Source organism: Eimeria maxima, genomic scaffold, assembly GCF_000499605.1.
Source record: "Eimeria maxima Weybridge genomic scaffold, Emw_scaff38, whole genome shotgun sequence".
In the NCBI taxonomy this organism is placed as follows: domain Eukaryota; phylum Apicomplexa; class Conoidasida; order Eucoccidiorida; family Eimeriidae; genus Eimeria; species Eimeria maxima.
Genome location: NW_013566465.1, coordinates 1 through 21,247, shown reverse-complemented (window position 1 = coordinate 21,247; position 21,247 = coordinate 1). Strand labels below are relative to the sequence as shown.

General features: G+C 52.4%; 4 protein-coding genes across 4 annotated transcripts; all 4 read left to right on the top strand.

The window, feature by feature from the left end:
- Nucleotides 1–6,377: 6,377 nt before the first annotated feature.
- Nucleotides 6,378–7,730, top strand: EMWEY_00006530 (hypothetical protein, conserved; the record flags this gene model as incomplete). Its single annotated transcript, XM_013481664.1, has 4 exons — nt 6,378–6,457; nt 6,664–6,770; nt 6,986–7,096; nt 7,303–7,730. 4 exons carry the CDS (start codon nt 6,378–6,380, stop codon nt 7,728–7,730), a joined length of 726 nt encoding a protein of 241 aa, XP_013337118.1.
- Nucleotides 7,731–9,566: 1,836 nt separating this feature from the next.
- EMWEY_00006520 (Similar to DNA-damage-inducible protein P from E. coli, related) lies at nt 9,567–12,770 on the top strand (the record flags this gene model as incomplete). Its single annotated transcript, XM_013481663.1, has 3 exons — nt 9,567–10,117; nt 10,345–10,815; nt 11,081–12,770. 3 exons carry the CDS (start codon nt 9,567–9,569, stop codon nt 12,768–12,770), a joined length of 2,712 nt encoding a protein of 903 aa, XP_013337117.1.
- Nucleotides 12,771–14,454: 1,684 nt separating this feature from the next.
- On the top strand, nt 14,455–18,604 carry EMWEY_00006510 (hypothetical protein, conserved; the record flags this gene model as incomplete). Its single annotated transcript, XM_013481662.1, has 10 exons — nt 14,455–14,533; nt 14,688–15,034; nt 15,274–15,569; nt 15,755–16,427; nt 16,568–16,700; nt 16,938–17,411; nt 17,619–17,743; nt 17,858–18,031; nt 18,173–18,294; nt 18,520–18,604. The coding sequence occupies 10 exons, from the start codon at nt 14,455–14,457 to the stop codon at nt 18,602–18,604; spliced, it is 2,508 nt and encodes an 835-aa protein (XP_013337116.1).
- A 2,244-nt stretch (nt 18,605–20,848) lies between these two features.
- EMWEY_00006500 (hypothetical protein) lies at nt 20,849–21,246 on the top strand (the record flags this gene model as incomplete). The annotated part of the gene is made up of 1 exon (XM_013481661.1): nt 20,849–21,246. A coding segment is annotated over one exon (398 nt), but the record flags the coding sequence as incomplete, so codon positions are not given.
- Between the last annotated feature and the right edge of the window lies 1 nt (nt 21,247).

The following is a 21,247-nucleotide window of genomic DNA, read 5'->3' as shown; positions in this document are numbered from 1 at the left end:
AAGACATACGAGCATGAGGTTCAAAGTAGTAAAATGTTAGATATCGCCACTTTAAATGACTAAGAGGCTCCGGCTTCATCGCAGTTGTCACTGTCTGCTGGCTGGGAGGCGGCGGCCTGTCGGCAGTGGCAGACTAGCCAGGAGCGACGCAAGAACTGCATCGAGGTCATTCAGCTCTAAAAGCGACTAAAATGATTCATTATTTTATTTGTCATCAAAGAAAAGACGCTGATGCACTGGCAAGTGACGACTTCTCGCGCCAGCAGCCCCACGGGTCATCCCGGCCGAACAGCAACTCGGCGCTTACGATCGACCGAGCGATCTGCGGGCTGCCAGAGATTTCTTTCGTTTCAGACGACTCTAGAATTCCAAATAATAGGGGTCATTAACTTAAGTTCACATAAACCTGTGGTGTGCCTTCTCTGCCTTGACACGCTTATCAAACGACCCTAGCTTCTCCCATGGTCTGGGACACATGTGGGCGTCCGTGGTTCCTTTCGTACCAGAAGGATCAGTTTCTGGCCAACTAACAACAGTAATTGATCACTCAATTAGAAACTAGGAATTTTCTCTATAAATTGCCATGAGTGGATGCGCGTCAACGCTGTTCGGTTCCACTGCTTTTAATCATGGGCGTATGCAAATACCATTTGTAGCATAGCCTATGCGATGTCTGCAAGTCTGAATAAGGATGGCAAATGACCCCTTGCCCTGTCCTAATGGACTAACGGTACGCAAACAGAACTCCTCAACAATGCTCTACAGTGCTCATGCTCCCAGCTAAGTTTTCTTTTGCTTGGATGTGGGGCTGCCCTGCAACTTGAGTTGTAGCAAGGTGCGTCGCAACTCATGGCAGGCCGCCCCCTCTCCCGCAGCTCTAGGTGTGCAACCCGGTGTAACCAGCATGCATAAAATGTTTGAGGGGGACCAATTACACGTAAGAAGCTCTCAGCGTATGTAGGTGGTTCCTTTGCAGGTCATAGTAGTCGTCAGGTAAGATCCACGACCAGCACTACACCATGGCTGAATTGAAGCGCACAAAAACACATAGTGATTTACTTGATTCCGCGTGGCAATTATGAGGAAGAAAATGACGTTATCACGTTGTTCACAGCAAATGTCCCAGACGCTCTCTATCTGCTACAACGCCACATGCAAGCTGGGATCTGCTTCTAGATTTGCATATATTGGACGCATAAGTACCCGTATGTCTACAACAAAGCCCCCCCTAAGCCGGAGACTTTCAAATAGGCTTATGAAGATCGTAGCTTGCAGCGTAATCAAAAGCTTCCAACAGTAGTGATCAAGTGCAACTGTTGTCGCTCATGTTCCCAGGCTTCGCGGGCACAGGGACTGAAGCTCTTGAGGAAAGGAGGAACAAGGGACGCCCGCATTGAGCTGCGTCATCTGCTGTACTGCTTCTTTCCGTAAATCTAACCACAAGGCAAACAGGCATGCACCGAAACATCATTAGCAAGGGGGAACGAAGCCCGACGGGCCCTTCCGAAAGCTTGGCAAACTCCTTTGGTTGGGGGCTCTGTCACCTCTCAGACGGCGCCAACCCTCTCAGAACGACTGGCCGGGTTAAGGGGGATTGCGGGTCTTTGTTTTTCGTATATTGTTACCTGTGCGTTTATTCATAGTTGTTGGGCGTGTACAAAGTGTTTACGGAAAGATCATGTTGTGGACTCATGGCGCTAGTTGCCAACTACCAGCCTCTTTTCTGGCTCTAGCAATGATGTTCCGATGTTGACTATCATCGGCTGCATCGAAAATGAAAGTGTTGGTGTATTATAGGCTGATTCGGCCCAGGCAGACCAAGCCACTTTCACCAGCTATGCTTGAACTAGGATGAAAAATATTATAAGAATAAAAATACCACAAATATTGTGTAAACAGGCAGATTTTGCTTTGTGTTCGGCCACCAAGCTAGTGCCGCTCCTCCGCTGCCACTTTATACTCAATGCGATAACAAGCTATGAATTCGTGCTAGAAAACGCGGCTTCAGCAGAGGCAGAAGCAGATGGACACAATTGTTAAGTAGCCACAATCAGTCACGTGGTGAAGCTCAGGTGAACCCGATTAAGGAATGAAACAGGCGTATTTGTCGATCCTCACCTGAATAAATGTTGTCGCAGCCTCTGACAGAGAAACTCTGGTGAGAAGCCTAGTGAGGTGCCTTTCCATGTCCTTGGAACTCGGAAGGTTCTACACTTGTCCACGTTTAACCATTTTTGTCGCCTTAGATGACGAAAACCCTGAGGAGTGAGGGCATGCTGCTCAATCTGATGGCGCGTTCTGGGACACCCAGTGGAACTGAGCACCTTGTGGGACACGCACTGGAACTGAGCTCCCCCACCAGTTTTGTGTTGACGTTGGCAAACACCATGCACTATGCTTGAAAATACATGACAGCACAATCCTATGTGCGTTGCACCGCGAGACAGCACACCGTTCTGGCATGTATAGAGCATTTAGGAGAAGTATACCTGTCACGCACAAACGCTGCTGAACAGTAGAGCATCCGGAGGTATGTCGGCGACGACATTTTCGGTAACCGTTATATGCTTGGCTGGCAATTCGTACTGCGTGGTATCACTTCACGGTAATGAACATTTTATGTCAGGTGTGTCAGGGATTGCTGGTTTGTTTGCAGCAGAGCAGAGTGCAGTGTCAGTAATGTTGACACTTATTCACTCCCCACCAATCAGTGCAGCATGGTTTACGCGCAGTTCCTTAATTCTCAGTTAGTTTTTTAAATTACCACTAGTTGCTCGAAGGATGGATGTTAAGAAGCGAATTGGCGCTCCACAATCAACTCATTGTTTGCGCTTGCAGAAAAAGAGGGCTTGGCTTTGCCTTCACGCGGGTTTGCCTTGCATCGTTACTTGCAGCCACGTGCATTGCACTGTCTGCGCTGCGCTAAAACACAACTCACGCTGCCTCATCTCCTGCATCAACAGGCGCTTGGTCCGCTGGGACCAGGACGCGCGGAGAGTTGTCTGTCAGAGTTTCATGGATTACCATGCCCTCCCTGCCTTCGGCGAAGCCTATTCGGAGAGAGTGTGCCAATGACGTACGCAGGTAGGTGACACCTCCTTGGCTTACCAGACCATATCAGATCCAGTTCATTGTGTGTGTAAAGCGCCACTAGGGGCTTCCATTAAATAATAGAGTCTTGAATAGTACTAACTTGGATACACTGTTGGTTTTGTGTGTTTATTCTTAATTGTGTCGTCTCCAGTTTCCTTTAGGACCTGTGGATGAGCTGGTGTCCTGGGGGGGAAATAACCAGAACGGTGGCTTTTTGGCCACCATATTGCAACTCCCAGCACGTTTGGAATGTCAACAAAGGCGCACTTGTTCTGAGTAAATTGCTTACGCGTTGATGATACTTCCGGCGGGATGCTAGACGAACAACGCGCTTGTTGGAAAGCGACGATACAACCAGCCGCCGATCGAGTGCCTGCGCGAGGGCAGTTCTATATCAGTCGTCGCTTTCCAACAAGCGCGTTGTATCTACATTTATTCGAATTGGAGGGAGTCTAAATCTTTGACAAGGATTCCTGAATGAATATTTAGTGGACTGGAAGGCGCCTCCATTAGGAAAAGAGGGCATAAGTTCTGGCAGCAATCTGTAGAAGGAATTATCTGAACTGGTTTGTGTGCAAGCCTCTGCTGCTGCAGCTACTCGGGGACCCCTTATCCCCGAATATGACGAAAAAAAAAAAAGACTGCGCCTTGATGCGGCTGCTGCAGGTTGGTATAGCCGAAACGCGGCGCATGTGGCAATAGCCAATACAACTGGCCTCTTTATTGTGAGAGTGAGGTTTGCAGCTCTTCTCTGCCATATGAGCCGTGCAGCGCTGCCAGTCTTGTTCCTGGAAGAGAACTGTCATGAAATGCAAAAGGCCCAACGACTTCAGTGCTCTCAAAAAGAAGTGGACCAATTCGGCCCCTACTTCCCTGCGCAACGAAGCGTCCTCGATCTTATTCAAGGACTGTCACGAGCTGCAGTGGCCAACCTTGTCAGTCTCCAGACATCATGAGCACAGCAGCTGGAGCGCCTAGAGCTTCGGGAGAGGTGGCCTGGCAAAAGTTGGAACGCACTCTGCGGCACGCCACAGTGCAAAGTAGCCCTGCCTGCAGGCACAACCAAACCTTCTGTGCCACACGCACTAACAAGGACAGTTGCTGATGAAGATTTCTGTCGCTGTGTAGGCTGGGCTCATGACCAACCCAAGACTGCTTGCTAGCGTCAAACAGAATCTGCTATATTCTGCGCAGATGGGCGCCAGCACCCCGAACTGGTGGGGGCAAGTGAAAGCCTGACGAGAGTTACAACGCGCCTTGGTGCACCTACAGTTGCGGGGCAAGAGAAAAGTGGGCCAGCACTTTAAGCAGTTGTCGAGCAGATACTTGTCCCCCTGCAGCCGACCGGCATGCAAGTGAAAATATACAAAGCAACTGCATACGCAGAATGCTACACAACTTCACCTAATGACGGTCTTCGCCTATTCTCAATGACTCGCCTTAAGCTCCCAGTAGAAATATGCACGAGTGTAGATACATGATGCACGCCCTGGTGACGTGGGCCAGTGCTAAAGGTTTCCTTGAATATTAGTAGCCAATACGCACCCAAGCATAAGTTCCACTTACCTCTGAGAAAGCCTGTGGCGGAACCAGTGGCCACACTCGTCTACAGCACGGGAAGGGGACGTGCCACAGCAGGTTTGCCTGCACCCTGAAATCCCCTATGCTCACAAATATTAGACGAACTACACATTTTTTGTCAACAGGGCCAAATCTAGAGTTCACTCTGGTGCGAAACGAACTAGCCTGCTGGGTTCAAGCAACATAAACTAGGGCACCATATTGGAGGAGGGCCCTTCCAAGCGGGCCCCCTATTCAAGGGCCCCCTACGCAGCAATGAACACTCGCCGGTGTTCGTTTCAGCAGGCCTGTCCTTACCTTCTACAAGTTTTTGTGTGAGACAGAATATTGTGTAGAACACTTCCTAGGCTGACCTGTTTGGATGCCTTTAACACTGCCGCGGCGGTGAGTGCTGCTGCCACACGCTGCATTTCAGGCATGCTAAAGAGGGGCTCATGCCTTACGCTGTCTAATCACATATCGTTATTATGCACTCCTGGTTTTCGGATAGAGCGTAATTTGGTCTTTCTACTGTTTTTAATGTGGAAGTCTGTTATTCTAAAGGCAGTAGCAACACACGGAGGCCCCGTTGGTACCGGTGCTGTACTACCCGCTCCTGCAGCAGGTTTTGGAACAAGGGGGGAACTGGCGGCTGAGCCGGCTTTACCAAAAACATCAGCAACAGCAGCAGCAGGGCGTAGTGCGGGCGTATCGCCAAAACATTCTACCAACGTCACGACCAGTTTCTAGAAGGAACTCCCGCTTGTGCTACATCTGCAGCAGCCATTGGAGACCGCTGCAACATTGGCTGTAGGAGGAGCCAGACGATGCCTGTGCTGCTGCTGTTTCCACTTGCCTTAGCCCTGTCCACGGGCAACGCCGCATCTGCGGGTTAGCCAACCTCTAACGGCAGACCCTCGGTTGCCGATCATTTCGATATATTCCCCTACTGAAGAATAATGCTATCTTGCATGGTACTGCATTTTCATGTTGCCGCAGTCGCTAGGGGGGTCAAGTGTAGGGATTACGAACTCGGGCTGGGGTATACGGTTCGGGGTTTGTGCGCGTAGAGCGGGCCGCGTGTCTACGCCGCCTGAGTTTTGATGGACGTCCCCCTCAAGACCAGCGAGCGTTCTCGTTCCGTGCCTGCAAAGACCATGCAGCAAACAGTGAGCAGAATCTGTCATTGCTGCTGCTGTTTTGCCGGAAAGGGAGGCGCGGCGAGGGTATGCGATTAGCAGCGGCGACGCTTGTCGTGGTGTGGCCGCCACGTTGCTACTACAGAGAGGAGGACCGTGAGAGCTGTTATTCTGTGTTTTCTGTCCCTGAGGCTGCAGCCTGCTGTTATCCTCAGCACACTGAGCTCATTAAGAGGCGCTTAGGGTCTCTGGAAGACAACTCCTGCCAAGTGGGTCATTTCCGTTGCTGTGGTTGGGTCCCTTTCTGCTGTAGCTGGAGGTACTGTTGCTGCTGCAGCTTGAGGTTTAACCAGGAAAGATGCACCTGCTACTTGTGATCGGGTTGTCGTACCGTATTTGCATCAACTGCTTTGTATACATTACTCTCACTGTCCGCTGATGGGCGTAGCGCAGCCGCTGCTGCCCCAGTGGCTCCTCAGCATGTTTCTTTCTCACTAGTGTCCGGCATGCATTCTCAGCACGTGAACTTGATGCCGTAGTCTGTTTGTGTTGCTGCAGACGGTTTCAGAGGAAGTTTTGTGCGTCATGTGTGAACCGCGTTTCGGCACGGGGGAATACGAGAGCAAAGGCAAAGCCGTATTGTGTCCAGAGCTTTGTGAAAAGTGGTGAGGAGCTAGGGTTTGCGGTTTGGGGGATAGAGGGCTTCACGTTCTCTGGGTGCTCATTCATGTGGAACTTTTAGAGATATAAGGTGGTTGACGGTGGCGCGTCGAAGCCCGTTGAGCAGTTTACACAGGCATAGCAGCAGGACCGGCGTGTATGCATGGTTTACTGAATCCGAGAGTCCAGGATTTCTAGGCCGTGTGTTCAGGTTCAATGCATGCAAGGAAGAGTTTGTATCCGCCTCCCCTTCGGGGAGCAGCAGCGCCCTGACCTTTTGCGAAGACAGCTCCCTTATCTGCTCTCGGCTCTCCGCTAGTGAGCGGTTCCACCCGTGCTGCTGTTGCTACAGCGACTAATTCTGAAATTGCCGAACTTCCCAGAACAACCCTCGTTTCAGGCTCAGCCGACGAAACCTAACGTGTGCATGCATGTACTCATTTAACACAGATATGCAGCTGCCCATGCGCTTATCACTTGTTTGGTTGAATTGAGGCGGTGTCGTGTCTCCCTGCATTCTTCGCCGTGTGCAGCGTTGGGAGACAGTATCTCATTCTGCCGTCAGATGGGCTATGAGGTCCCAGAGGACGATGGCGGAGTTTCTTTAGGAAGCTTTGGCCAGAGCAGACCTAGCTGCTTCAACGGTGAGGGATAAGGGTGTGAACCTCTATAGCCTGTCTGCAGTGCAAGCGGTTGGAAGACAGTTGGGCGTTTGCGCCCCCTGTCTCATTTGTGTTGGGGGTGGCGGGCTCTGTTTGTTGCCTTCAATGGAGGGGGGGGAGGGGGAGGGCGGGCTTACTTAGGGTTTGGCTTTTAGAGGCAGTAGTTTCAGGCTTAGCATTTCCTGCAGGCGTTCCAACGGCTTCATTTGGTGCCGCGCCGAAGCGCTCGGAGGGCAGCGAGGGCTACAGGCGTAGGCGCGACTCGCAAGATGATTGGCAGGAGTGGTTTCGGGGGATAGGGCTTGCAGTCTACGAGGTACTATGCCGGCCGGAGGTCTGGCTCCTCTTGTTGGTGCTGGGCTTTTTGCTGAATCAGTTGGTGCAGCAAGCTCGAGATATAATGTTGACGCAGATGCAAGAAGAGAAGCTGCAGCGCCGGCAACAGATTCTACAGAGATACGGCGTCGAAGAGGAGGAGGAAGAGATTGAGACAGTTCCAGCTGCAGATGAAAAGGATAGTGCGACTCTACATGACAGAAGGGAGGAAAAGACAGAGGGTAGTGAGTCGTCGCGATGCTCTTCCCCATACCGCATGACTGCGATGGAGGGCTCTTAAGCACAGCAAGGGCTCCTAACTACAAAAGCATGCCCCAGGAAGAAGGACCCATTGGGTAACGTGGTTATTCGATGCCGGCGTGACTCGCTCGAAGGCCAGCCGTCTTCTCGTCATCTGTTCACTGCGACGCACTGCACAATCTAAGATGCAAGTGTGAGTTCAGGGGAAGTTATGGACACACGTGCACATACATGATTGGCCGTCTTTGGGATAACGCGGTAGATCAATACCACGTTTTGTGATTCATGCGTACACCACAGATTGGCAAAAGACCTCGGCTCTGCCTTGAACCAACGGCACACTCACTGTGTCAGTTCCTACAGGAGCTTTGTACAGTCATTCCCCAGATTTCTCACGGGGCTGCACTCATTGTAGGGATTATGACCTGTATCTCAGGGTTATGGACCCTGAAGGGGTTTGAGGCTTTGCTCGCGGATCTCTTGCCAGTGCGTTTGCTGTTTAACAAAAACTGGTAACGGACGTACATACATGAAGCTAGATAAATTTACAGCCCTAAGGATGGAAATACCCAAATTGTAATTTTTGTAGAGGCGAAGGGCTTGGAAATGGATTCTAGCGAAGACCTGGGCTGGCGCCTTGTGACAGTCAAAGGATCAGGAGAACTGCGCGGGACTTCGTTTAGAGGGACGGCCGCCCCCTTTGTCGGCCACAGCAGATTAATCAAGAGCCCCACTGAGTGCAGGCAGCGGTGGTAGAAGTTAACGAGAGGAAGTGCATGCACTTCCTGATGAAAAGTCGTCATCGGTGGTAGGGTTGGAGTTGCATTAGGTGTATGGTACCTCCCGTTTGTCTTCGCGCTCGGGAGTGTACTAGCAAGCGTTGTTCAGGGATGCATCAGTAGAGGCGGACGCCAAGAACTGTACATGTCCGTGCATTAGGTGTTTTTCTACAACTCACGTAGACAGTGGCTTTTCGGACGCGATGTTAAGCCCTGCGTCATCGGAGGACCACAACAAAGCGCTGCAGTGGGGTCGTGTAGCCGCCCTCATCTCAAGTTGTACTCTTATTCATGGATGAAACGGTTTGGCTGTAGCATGGTTAGTGTTAGCAGCGCTATCATATTAAATTTGGGTCTTCAGTAGGCGCTCTGAGGTCAATGGTTAGAAGGCAGCAATCCCAGGGGAGTTGTAGGGGTTAGGGATGAGTATCGAGGAACACCTCATAAAATAGACAATAGCCTTAGAGAAACAAATGACAACGAATAAGAAATGGACAACGTACGGTGCGCAACAACTAACACAAGGTGTTGCGTGATCGCCCCGTCGAGGGCCCCCTCGCAACCGTCTAGGGCCCCTGTATGCATTGCAGGCTCTCATGGGGCCTGCGTTCAGGGAAGCCTCACAAGGTTGTAGCGAAGCTTATGCGACTTTTGTAATGGATTTTTAGCTATATTTGTTTGACACCATGTGTGTGAGACTGGCAGACTAGTGATAACGACTGCTGGCCCATAGAATACATTTGACAGGGGCACTTGGAACCCGTTAGCAACGTGTTTATCGGGTTTCGTTTCACTTGAATGTTTGAAATGGTTAGTGGAGATTCAGGGATCTTCGTGGTTGTTGCGAGCTTCTGCTTCCCCTGACGCATATACCCTATGCAGACAACGAAGCGTCAGGGGAGCACGGACACTGCGGCAAAGGCCAAGAAAAAATAAAATGGAGCTGAGAGTGTTTCTGGCAACTACCAGTCTCCAGGCCTTCATGCGCCCCGGCAAGAGCCTGTAGCATGCAGCTACCAAATGAGACAGCATGACTACTCGAAGTCTGTTCATGTCGTCGGGAGCTAGCTACAGCAGAGGCACTCGTTGCAGACACAATGGAGGACCAACCTGCGTACGAAGGCATAGTAAAACCTCATTGTTCCCTCATTTCGACAGAGGCTGCAGGAGCCGAAGTACTTCCTTCACCAGCTAATGGCGCTGAACACTTGGTCCCGAGCGGCGCCTGTGCTGGCCCCCGTAAAGGGTGTAGCCCTTCACCTTTTGGTGAAGCAGCCATCCCTGCAGGTGGAGTTCAGGGCCTCAAGACACGTAAGAGGCCCCACTGGAAGGCAGATTGCCCCCAGGAGCAGCAGATTCCAAAAGGCCCCAGTGTTCAGCTCCTGAGCACTTGTGCTCCGTGTGGGGCCAATGAATTGGAAGAAAGAAACGAGGACTGTGTGGTGGAGGTGGAAGGCCGTGGGAGTGTACGTACACCTGCAGACCTTCCTGGTTGCACAGAGACCGATATTGAAACTGCTTGCCGTGAGACATTTTTATTTGCAAACGCCAAAGCCGGAATGGACATGACGGAGGAAGAGAAGGCGAAAATAGCAGCGAAGATATTCGAGCTTTCGAAAAATTCCCCTTTTTTTGTCAACGAGATGCGGTGTGCAGGAAACACACATCATAGACAGGCAGCAAACACACGGGGAGTAGGGCAGCCTACAGGCGGAGAGAACAAACAACAAGCTGAGGTACACAAGTGGAGAACAGGCGAAGGACGAGGGCAGGGATAAGTGGCATGGAACGGTGCCCGCAGGATGGATAGTTATTACATGTGTTTTGAGTGTGCGTCTGTGTATGTGCTTCTATGTGTCATTTTGCCGTTGACAGGAAGAAGAAGCAAATGGAGGAACAGTTGGCTGTGCTGCGTCGGCGAGTACAGCTTTTTGCGTCTTGCGGTGGCTGCGCTGAAGCATCGGCTGCAGCGCGTCGCCTGCTTCAGTTGTTGCAGCAGCAGCAGCAGCGGGAGTCAGGCCGTGTGTACGTGCACTTGGACATGGACATGTTCTTTTGTGCAGTAGAAATACGCGATGATCCCTCTTTGGGATCACAACCGGTGGCTGTGGGAAGTTTGTCTATGCTATCTACGGCCAATTATGAGGCGCGGCGTTTCGGCGTTCGCTCTGGCATGCCGGGATTCATTGCCAAGCAATTATGCCCTTCTCTGACGATTGTGCGGCCCAACTTCGAGAAGTACAGGGCCGCTGGACAGACAATTCGCGCAGTCCTTCAGGCCTACGACCCGTCGCTCTCCTCCCATTCCCTTGATGAGGCTTCCCTGGACGTGACAGACTGCCTCAAGTGCGCCCCATGCCGCCGTCTCCTCTTTATCACTTCGTCGCATCTCGTTTGCTTCCTCTCCTGCGCCTTCGCTCTCATCATCGTTGCCTCTTTGTTGTGTCAATTCGTCTGTTTCACCGCTGCCTTCACCTGCCCCCCCTGTTTTCGTTGCCGTTGTGTCTCCGCTACTTGCTCCCTTGTTTCCTGTGTCGACTTAGCGCTTTTGCTGCCCAGTGCTCCTTGTTGACTCTATGCATCTCTTTTCGTTCCGGTGACTATGATGCAGGAAGCGATTCTCTCCTGCAGATGCTGCCGCACTCCTCGACCCTACAAAAGTCACGGAAGGGAAGACAGAAGAGATGAAGTCACTAACAGCAGCAACAGCAGCGATGGAAGCGACCGGTAGGGTAACAGCGCTTGTATCTGAAATTCGTGCCGCTGTTACAGCAGCCACAGGCCTAAGTTGCAGCGCCGGCGCTGGATCGAGTCGTCTAGTAGCGAAGATCGCATCGGACATGAACAAGCCGAACGGACAGAAGATTGTAGAAGCAACAGGAGCATCTCCTCAAGCAGCCGCAGCGGCAACAGCAGCCTTTTTAGAACCGCTCAATGTGCGTAAAATACCAGGGATCGGCAAGCACAGAGAGAAGATGTTAAATGCATTTGATATACACACTTGCGGGGAACTGCTGCAGCAAGCGCCACTGCTGGTGCACCTGTTGCCGCGAATCACAGCGGTCCACCTTATACGCATGGCTTTGGGAATCGATGGGTTGCCTCCTGAGCTGCAGCAGCAACACCAGCAATACCACCAGCAAAGCGTAAGCTCGGAAGAAACTTTTGCAGCAACCAACGAGCTCCCATTGTTGCGTCAGGTGGTAGAGCAGCTGGCTGCAGCCGTAGCCAAGCAGCTGAAGGAATTGAGGCAAGAGGGCGACCACATAACGCTTAAGGTGAAGTTCGCAGACTTTTCTATAAGAACAATCTCGCATCGCCTCGCACAGCACACGGACGACGGTGCAGTAATTGCAACAGCAGCCCAAGGGTTACTGCAATCCGTCATGAGGGAGCAGCAGCTCAAAAAGCAGGCAACCACCAAGAACAATAAGAGCAGCAGCAACAGCAAGGGCAACGTCAACGGCGCACCTACATGGGTGCGGCTGCTGGGCGTGCGATGTTCGGGATTTAGACATGCGAAAGCACGCAGCACAGGGCTACGTCGGCTGGATGAGTTCTTTTCACAGCAGCAGCAGCAGAAACCACCAGGTGCAACTACAGCAGGTGCTAGCGAAGACTGGCCAGTCGACATTGATGAGCTCGACGACCTGCTCTCAGTGCTCTCTCAGCATCAGCGCGAAACGGCACTAGCAAATCCTGCGGCACCCGCGGAGAGAGAGGCAGCAGCACCCCCACCAGCTGTAGGGTCTGAAGCAGCAGCAGCACCTCCACGAAGAATGGAGCTGCAAGCCACAGCAACAGCAGCAGCACCTGTCCTAGCTTCTACATGGCGGACGAGGGACGCCCCGGAGAAAAAGGCTGAAGCGGCAACAGAACCAGCGATATCAGAAACAAACGAAACTGGGCCACTCAACGTTGTTGCCGCGAATGAAACTCCAAAACTCAAGGTTGCTGTAGTTCAAAGTGCTGCTGAACAGCAGCAAAGGAGTCGGACTGTTGACGCAGAGACGAACAGCAGAAGCAGCCAAAAAGTCGTTATTACAGGGGTGCGGTTTAACGTTACCCCACAATGCAAGCAACAGCAGCGTCGTCGCCTTCCTTCTCCTCCAATTCACGAGCGACTGATGCACCAAAAACAGCGAAAGGGGAGGCAACAATTGCAACTGCTGGACCTCTTAAATGGTCCAAGCAAAAGAAAACGAGATAGTCGGAATGGGCAGGAAGAAAACCTCCAACGAAACAGGGGGCAACGACAAATCGCAAGTGAAACAGTGGTTGTTGAAGTTGTCAGTGACTGACTGCCAGAAGCTTCACCTACACCAGCAACAGCAGCCCTAGCAGAGTCTGCCGCAGCCGAAAGCGGGCTTTGTGGCCGCTGAGGCTGGAGAAAATGCTCTCCTCCACTTTTTTTTCGGCGAATAAGACTACGACGGACCCCTAAATGCAGTGTACGCCAGCCAAGCGACTCGCAACTGATGTTAGTTGTTGCAGAAAAGAATTATCGCCTAGGGTTAATGATATCGGCACCAGCTACAGAATTGCGCTGACAGCATTGCTGAAACAGTCGCAGTTGTTTTTGGCACAGCCTCCAGTCCCTGAACAGACAAAAGAACAGTTGCTTATGTTTTTTCTTTAGTGCGGCTGCCTGCGGGTGTCGTGTCCATTCTCCAACAGTATGCGTGCTGCCGGCCTTCTCTCTTGCCGTGCCTCCCCACAGGGCTGTAGCGGCTACTGGCTGCAGTGGGCGTTGTGCCCCACGGGGCCACAATGGCGCCACATTCGCTCCCCCCCCCAACGCTGCATACCTACATGTCTGAATAGGAAATCGCTCTGGTGCAAATGCAGCATAGGGAATGTAACTTGAGGCCAAAAGAAACGGGCAGTCGCGAGAGGACAAGACCAGACGTTGCGCATGTGAGAAATTTACGGGCGCGTGCACCTACATTAACTGCAGCATGATTGCCATATACACCGAACTCCTACTTGTCAGTTTCATCCAAACAGTCCTGTAGTTTTGCATACTCCTCAGAGCATCCTGTCCCGACGATCTTATCATCCACATCTTCTCCGTAGTGCGGATTTGCCCGAGCTGCAGAGACGGTCTCGCCTTTTTCCATAGACGCAGGAGGTACCCACGGGCTATTCCCACCCATAAGATGCGGACTTCCCTTTCCCCCTTCGGCAGCTTTGCCAGTTCCTTTGGGGCCTCTGCCAGATCCCTCGGGAACACCGGTGGGTCCCCGGGGATACTTATCTTGCGAAGGGGAATCCATTTGGGCGCACAGCCCACAAGGAAGCTCAAGCAAGAAGTTATTACTGTCTAGCGGTACAAATAAGCATCTTTTCTTCAACTTCTCAGCATATATTTAAACTTCGGCGCCCCGACGCCTCCAGCCTTAGACACAATGGATATTCACTCCCGAGACATCACAGCTCGGCAAAACAGTGTCAGGGCTCCTACAGTAATAAACTGAAAATTGCGTTAAAGCAAGAAGAAATACACGGGAATGCCCCAGGCTGCCAGTTGTCGCGCTCAGCTCGTCTTCTGGGGCCCCACGACAGGGCCCCTGGAGCCCTGGCAACTGCAGGAGTTGTGGAAAGGTGTAGAGTGTCTGCAGATATATGTCTCTGCTTTCCAGTGCCAGTTAGTGGGCATTCATAAGCTGTACTGGCTTCAACTGCTGATGTGCCCACGAAGGAGGTCGGCGGCCGACTCACCCGCGTAGGGCCACTGCTATGACCGCGCACGGCTGGGTGCGTCGAGTCCTACACTCGGCCAACATACAGCGGAACAGAATGCGAAATGAATCGGTGGCAGCTCTGTTTGGTTATTTTCCCTCAAATTTTTCCGTTTTTGCTTCTGCTACTGCTGCTTCTACCACTGAGCAGCAGCGAACGGCACACAGGTAGCAGCGTGAGCCTAGCGGGTAGTCGAAACATTCGACTGATCGGGGGGCTGAGGGCTGTCAGCAATGCAGAACAATGGGCAACCGTGAGACCAACATCATGGCTACACCAGCCACCGCCGTCGCTATTCAATCTTCCACGCAACAAAGCATGGGTGCGAAGCAGCAACAGCCGCTGCTGGTGCACGGGTTCCAAGCCGGGGGCCGGTTTAGCACCAGCACCCTCAGGTAACAATAAGCAGGACTCCCCGTGTCGTCTGTTGGGTGGAGGGGTCTCCCTCGACCCCTCTCTTGTTTTTGCTCTTGCAGCACGACGCCTACTGCACCAGGAACTGCAGCAGCTGTGCCATCCCGGCTCAAGCCCACCAGCAACAAAGGATGCTACTACTTCTGCTGATTCTGCTGCCATTTTCACGCCAGTAACGGTCGAAGGTGGCAGTGGAGGAAACGGGTCAATCGCTTTTCTTCGCCTCAAGGCGGCACCCCGCAGCGGCGCTGCAGGGGGCAGCGGAGGCCGGGGAGGTTGCGTGCTACTGAGGGCAGTGGGGGCATTCGACGAATCAGCAGGTTCGCCTCGACGCCTCTCGGCGCTAAGAGAAAGCGGCTCCTGGAAAGCGTCGTCAGGGGGAATAGGCGCAGGACAGGGGAAAACCGGGGTGCGTCGGACTGTTCGCTGCTTCCGCTTTTCGCAGCCAAGCTGCTGCGGTAACTGCTGTTGTGGTGGCTGTTTCTGCGGTTCGATTCAAGGTCTGCAGCCTGGGGCTGGACTTGCACGGCTGGTGGCACCCGATGTTGCCCGTGCCAGAAACTGCCGCTTGTACAGCGCATGCAGAGACTTGTGCTGGTGCTGAGAAAAGGTTCGCTACTGCACTTGGTGTGTTTTTTTTTGCTTTAGGCCCATGGCCCTGATCTTCTGCTGGGGATTCCCCCGAACACTCTTGTTGTCGACGTCACCGCTGTGCAGGCGCATGCAGCTGGTGCGATGCGGCGCCTGCTGCTGGAGCAGCAACAGGATGGCGAGGCAGCAACCGAAGTGGAGGTGGAGCAGCAAAAGCAGAAGAAGAGGCATAAGCAGCAAGATGACCAGCAGCCTCCTCTGTGCTGCATTTACTTCGCATCCCCCGGAGATACCCTGGTTGCTGCTCGGGGAGGGTCGGGGGGCCGAGGCAACTTGGCCTTTGTTTCAAATCAGTAAAATTTTCCCCTTATTCCTCCACTTTTCTACTCTTCCCAGTATCACCCGTATTAGCGCGTGGAGACTCAAGCGTATACTGCGACAGAAACGATCTGAACGGTCGATGCTGCGGGTCATCTGTCATTACTGCTGCTTCTCCCGAAAGTATTGCTGCAGTCTTTCCTCTCCTGTGTTACTGCAGCAATAGACATCCCCTCCTGGGAGAGATGGGGTCGTCCGGCGAGCGGAGAAAGCTGCTGGTGCTCCACAACTTTAGTGATTTTGTTGTTGTGGGCCGCATGCAGAGCGGCAAGTCCATGCTGCTGCGGGCACTTTCTGCAGCGGCTACATCCAATGCTGCAGCAACAAACCCTGGAAACGTTGATGCGACTGCATATTCCACTGCTTACCAGCGTGGAGCTCATTACCCAGATGCGGTAACAGATCGGCGGCCCGGTGAGCACCAGCAGCAACACCAGCAGCGGGAGCGGCAGCAACAACAGTGGCTGTCAGCTGCAGTTCCAGATGACGTGTGGCTTCCCACTGCCGAGCCGACCGTCTGTGTGATCCCTGCCCCAACGTCCCAGACAGCAAAGCTCAATAACCTCGCACCTGAGCAGATGCCTTCAGTGCACCAGCAGCAGCAGCAAGACGGTTTGGTGGGTATGCTACAGCAGGGCGTCGCACTCGCCTCAGGAGCACCGATTGTAGCTGTCGATACTCCGGGGCTGCTACCTCCAGCAGCTTCCCCAGTAGCAGCAGCAGCAGCAACTGCAGGGGGCATGCTGGCGCCAGCAGGGCAGCTACAGGAGGAACCCCTTCAGGGTCTCAGCGCTGCAACCGCCGTTCTGTTTGTCGTTGATAGCTCCCAGCCTGTGAGAACCACCCGTATATTTGCGAGCAGGCATCTCAGAAATAGCACGTGGTCTGAGCTGCCTCTTTGCTGCACCATGCCGCTGGAGTTTGTCCCGTAGCTTTAACTGTCGTGGTCCTGCGGTGGGGACTGTCTTCTCAGGACCCCGCACAAGAGTGCCTGACGTTACGGCAACAGCTGTTGCAAGCAAATCCGCAGCTTGCCGACTTACCAGTCATCGTGGCCCTTAACAAAATAGATCTGCTGCAACAGCATCAGCGGAAGCAGCAGCGGGGTACGAGTCAAGCATCAAGTCTGGTGGAAAGAGTAAGAACGATTACTGGGATTGGAGAAGTCTACGCAGTCTCTGGTAGGTGGCACAGCTGCTGTCTCCGCAGTTCCCACTGGAGTTGTTGCCGTTGCTGCTGCTCGTTGATCATTTACAATATGCCTAGTCGCATATTCAAAAGTTGTCATGCCCACTCTACTTTGCTGCAGTGAGGATGCCTCGTGTGCGTTTTCTCTGCCTTAGCTTTGGGTGGCGACGGCTGCGGTGACCTCCTCGGTGCCCTTCGAAAGGCTGCACGTGTCGCAGACGTTGACGCACAACAGCAGCAGCTGCTACTGTCTCACTTTGAGCACCAACAGCAGTATCAGCAACAGCAGAAACAGTTGAGCCCAGGAGCGTACAACCTAGCATTTTTAGCAGCGTACTCAGAAGCTGCAGCGTTGGCGTCTCAAAGGCTTCTGCTGTTTACTGTTCACGAGCTGCAGCAGCAGCAGCTGCATCCTGGTGCTAGTTTGATGCGACGCCCTGCAGCAAGTCCACCCCTGCGTGTTTCCACCAGCAGTAGCAAGAAGCATCCGTACCCTTCTTTTCCTTCCCTTGAAGATCCCTACAAATGGATTATCGTAGAACTTCGGGAGCAGGGGGCGTTACAACGCTTGCTGCAAACCCAACAGGTGTTGCATGCCTCTCCAGACTTCGCCAGCGAAAGCAACATCAGTGCGTCTTCAGTATCCGCGCCGTGTAGCAGCACCTGCTGTAGGAACAGCTGCAGCTACAGCGATGGAAGATCTTTTCGTTGCCATGTTTAGTTCCCTTATGTGCTGAAGCAACGGCAGCAACATCCGAAGGCTGTGCGGTAGCAGCGGTTCAGTCTGCTACCTAGCACACTTCCACGTCTGTAAGCAACCATGTGTTGTTGCACAGGAGGGCGGCGCTGCTTTGAATTGAGAGGGCCTCTTGTCTCCCTGCTAACTGGCCCTGTGAAGTTTGACAGTGAAGCAGCGAAGCTCCGGCTATATAGACAGCTCATTGCACTCGGAATAGTAGAGGTAGGGATGTCGGCAACTCGAAGCGTCCATTTTCATCCACATATGAATCAATGTGCATGCAGGCGCTGGCGTGCTGGCATATACTGATTGGCAATGCTCGGAATTTGCGTGCAGCGAGCCTTCACAGACCACAGCGCCAGCATAGGGGACTACCTCTTAGTAGGCCCTGTTCTACTGCAGCTGCTGCCTCTCCTGCGCCATTATAGAGGACGACAGAATACACAGCAAGTACCCCTCTGGGGTGGAGATAATTGGGGCATTTTTGAGACGGACGGCCTTCCCATGAAAGTATGCTGTAGGCATGGGCGCTAGAGCTGTATGCTGTATACGTGCGTTCCCGTTCGCTTTCGGTGTGTTATTGCACGGCATGTTGCAATCTATGTACAGCTGAGCAGGCTTCAGTTTGCGTGGGTGGAATGTACGTATCAGGATCGACCTGACACAACGACTGCTTCGGTTGCTGCTCTTGCTGGGAGTGAAGTGGCTAAGGGTCCCACGGACACAATACCGCGTAATTTGTGGGATGCATCCCTGAGTCCCAGCGTGCGGCCGTAAGATTTTGCGGAAAGACTGTTTTAGTGGAACCGTGGAGTCTATTGTTTCTTCCCAGCAAAGCCAAATTAGACAGCAAGGCGAACGGGCAGACACGGGGAAAGAGCACAAACAGCCAACGGGACAAGAGGCACGGGACTACCCGCATTTGGCGCAGCGAAAGAGGGTACAAGCAGCAGACGAAGTAAGTATGTCGTTTGTCGCTTGTTTATCTTTCTCCGCAGGTATACTGCTACGGATCCGCGAGCAGGTCGCCAGAGGCGCAGAGTCCGTCGTAAGATCCCGCAGAACATTCGCCTCCAGCACTGACAACAGCGCGGTAATTCCTGTATAGCTGCAGTCAGACGGTTAGCCGAACCTGCAGCGGCGCCATTCTGTTGCGTGCACAAGCCTATGATTGCAAAATCACTGAAGAGAACTACGGTAGGTGCTGATAAGTGAGGATTTCCCAAGAGCGAACGCCAGATGCAGGCGCTTGTGCATGCACCGTCCAATTGTTTTCTTTTGGCGGTTTCGACCTATGCGCCGGATTTACTCTTCCATTGAGACATTTGAACTGCTTACTCATTTGCCTTCTTACTTCTGTAGGAGCCGTTGATGCCGGCTGGCAATATCCACAACTGCCGAATGCCCTAAGGCGGTGCGAGAATCGGATTAGGTGGATTTGCTCATAAATCTGCAGTACAATCTGTCGCTCCGTACACGTTAGAGCCGAAAATATGTAGTCAATACGTGTAATGGGGACGGTGGGGTGTTCGAGTTAAGGGATATCCAACATATGTTGGATATCCCATCACCTCTGTCTATTCAGAAGCGCGAGCCGCTCCCCCTATGTGCTGCGTACACAATGATTTAGAGATATGTTGGCTCACCTGTGCCAACAGTGGGTTCCTAGCTTGCCTTCGTGGGGACCTCACCAACGAGTAGCCCTGGTGTTGCCGCCCACTTCCCAAGCGTGGTTTATTTCTTCATAGAAGTAGGTTCCCCAGCATCGGACAGGTTTTGCACCAGCTTGTTCTTCCGCTCGCTCCACTTCGGTGGGTAGTTTATATTCAGAAGTGCCGATGCGAATCAAATACAGTATGCCCTAACACTGTAAATAATGTTGACGGCTTATGCTCGCTTGGCTGCTGCCTACTATGGCCGAGCACGGGTTCCCGTGCGAAATTCAGACAGACTTCCAACATCGTAGAGGCAAAGTATGCTACAACCGTAGAAGCAGACAATACCCAGCTGCGATGGAGCCAAAACACTTAAGACACGAGCTTTTACAAGCAGCTGATCTCTCCTTGGATCGCCAGGGGTTTCGGTTTCCAGGGCGTAGAATTCTGGAGTTGTCGCTTACGGGACGGAGTTTTCCATGAGGTGCAGTTTGCCAAAGCTCCTTTTGGAAGAAATCGTCATATGCAAACATGCAGCGAAGAGTCTCCCTGCATCCATTTTGCTTTCAGTAGCGACCCCGAGCTTCAGCATAAACCCTCCTGCCAACGGCAGTGACGTTTGCACCCAGTCTTCATTACTGCCCACAATGTATACCTACTCATGTATGACACGTCAAAGCCTAATGCAGCATGCAAAATATGTGAAAAAACTGTTCCCGTATAGTACTTGCGGTCAGAAGAGGAGTTGAACTGCGGACAGGATGGTTCGCCTGTGGCCCCGGAGGGATTCTGCAGATGAAAACTGCCGAAATTGCACTTCCTTTTGCACCGAAAAGATACATAAATAACGCCTCTGTGAGAGAGATCATGCTGCTCGAGAATAACTAGAAGCGATGATGGGCCGTCAGCTCCTCCAGCATAATTGACACAGTCTGCGAGTGTCCCGGCACAGCAACGCTTGTGGGGTTGCAAACGAGGACCACAGCAACTAAAGCATCCACTATTTCTACTAATTACACACCACGCTTATTTCTCGTGATTTTGAGCCTGCATTGGACCGTCGCATCCTGTCCTATGTTTCTCCGACTTTTCAAAGTTGTCACTGTGCTGGCCGCAGAGTCAGCCGCACAGCTTGAAGGTATCCATTGTGTCATTGGAAAGACTGAAAATTTTTGACAGCTTTATGAATCATGCATTCATAGCCTATCCCCATTCGTTGGCAGTATATTATGTAACGTCTTCGCATCAACTACGTTCCTGTGCTACTGGCCGCCTTCCTTGTCAGGGCCTAGGGCAACTGTTCCCGTGACAAAATTTCTCAAGCGTGGTGCTCAATAACTGATGTACCCATCAGTTAGATCCAACTGGTCTCGGAGCCGCCGACAAGGCTCCTACTTCGGGCTCTGCTTGTTCCTTTCAATCAAGTAGCCCACACTTCTTGGCTGTAAAGGCTACGATGGATTCATCCTCAGCAAGCTGGAATCTTGAGGTTAAAACCAAATTTTCGCCACCTTCTCAAATTCCGATCTCAGAGTTGAGAGAACAAGACACTGCCGCTGTCAATACTATCTCAGCCGCTCCACCAACCGACTGCAATGAAACGTTTCCGATCAGCTGTGCTGTACCGCCAGGTCCAGAAGGTCGGACTCATCATAGTCTGCATGAGCCACAAATGCTAAGTTCTGTAGGACTGAAATCTTCACAGGCTTCCTCTGGACCCTACGGTGACGAACATGGTCGATCCGCTTATGCGTCATGGGCCAGTACCAAAGAACGAGGAGTAAATGAGTATGTGAAGGACTTGCAGGAGGCTGGAAGGTACGCTTTGTGGGCACCGCTGCTGCATGGTGCATCTACGCTAGAAGAACCGTCCTTATTGTTGGGACAGATTCGCTTCGACGTGACGGCAGATGACCAGCGTGGGTCTTGGCTGTTGCCGGAAGAATTGTTGGCTCAGCAGCGAAGGCCAGTCGATGAGGATGGTGATGATAGGCAGCTTTTTACCAACACACCAATTACTGAAGAGGAGCAGCAGGCAATAGACCATGTTTTGATGCAGTTGCTGGTCCAC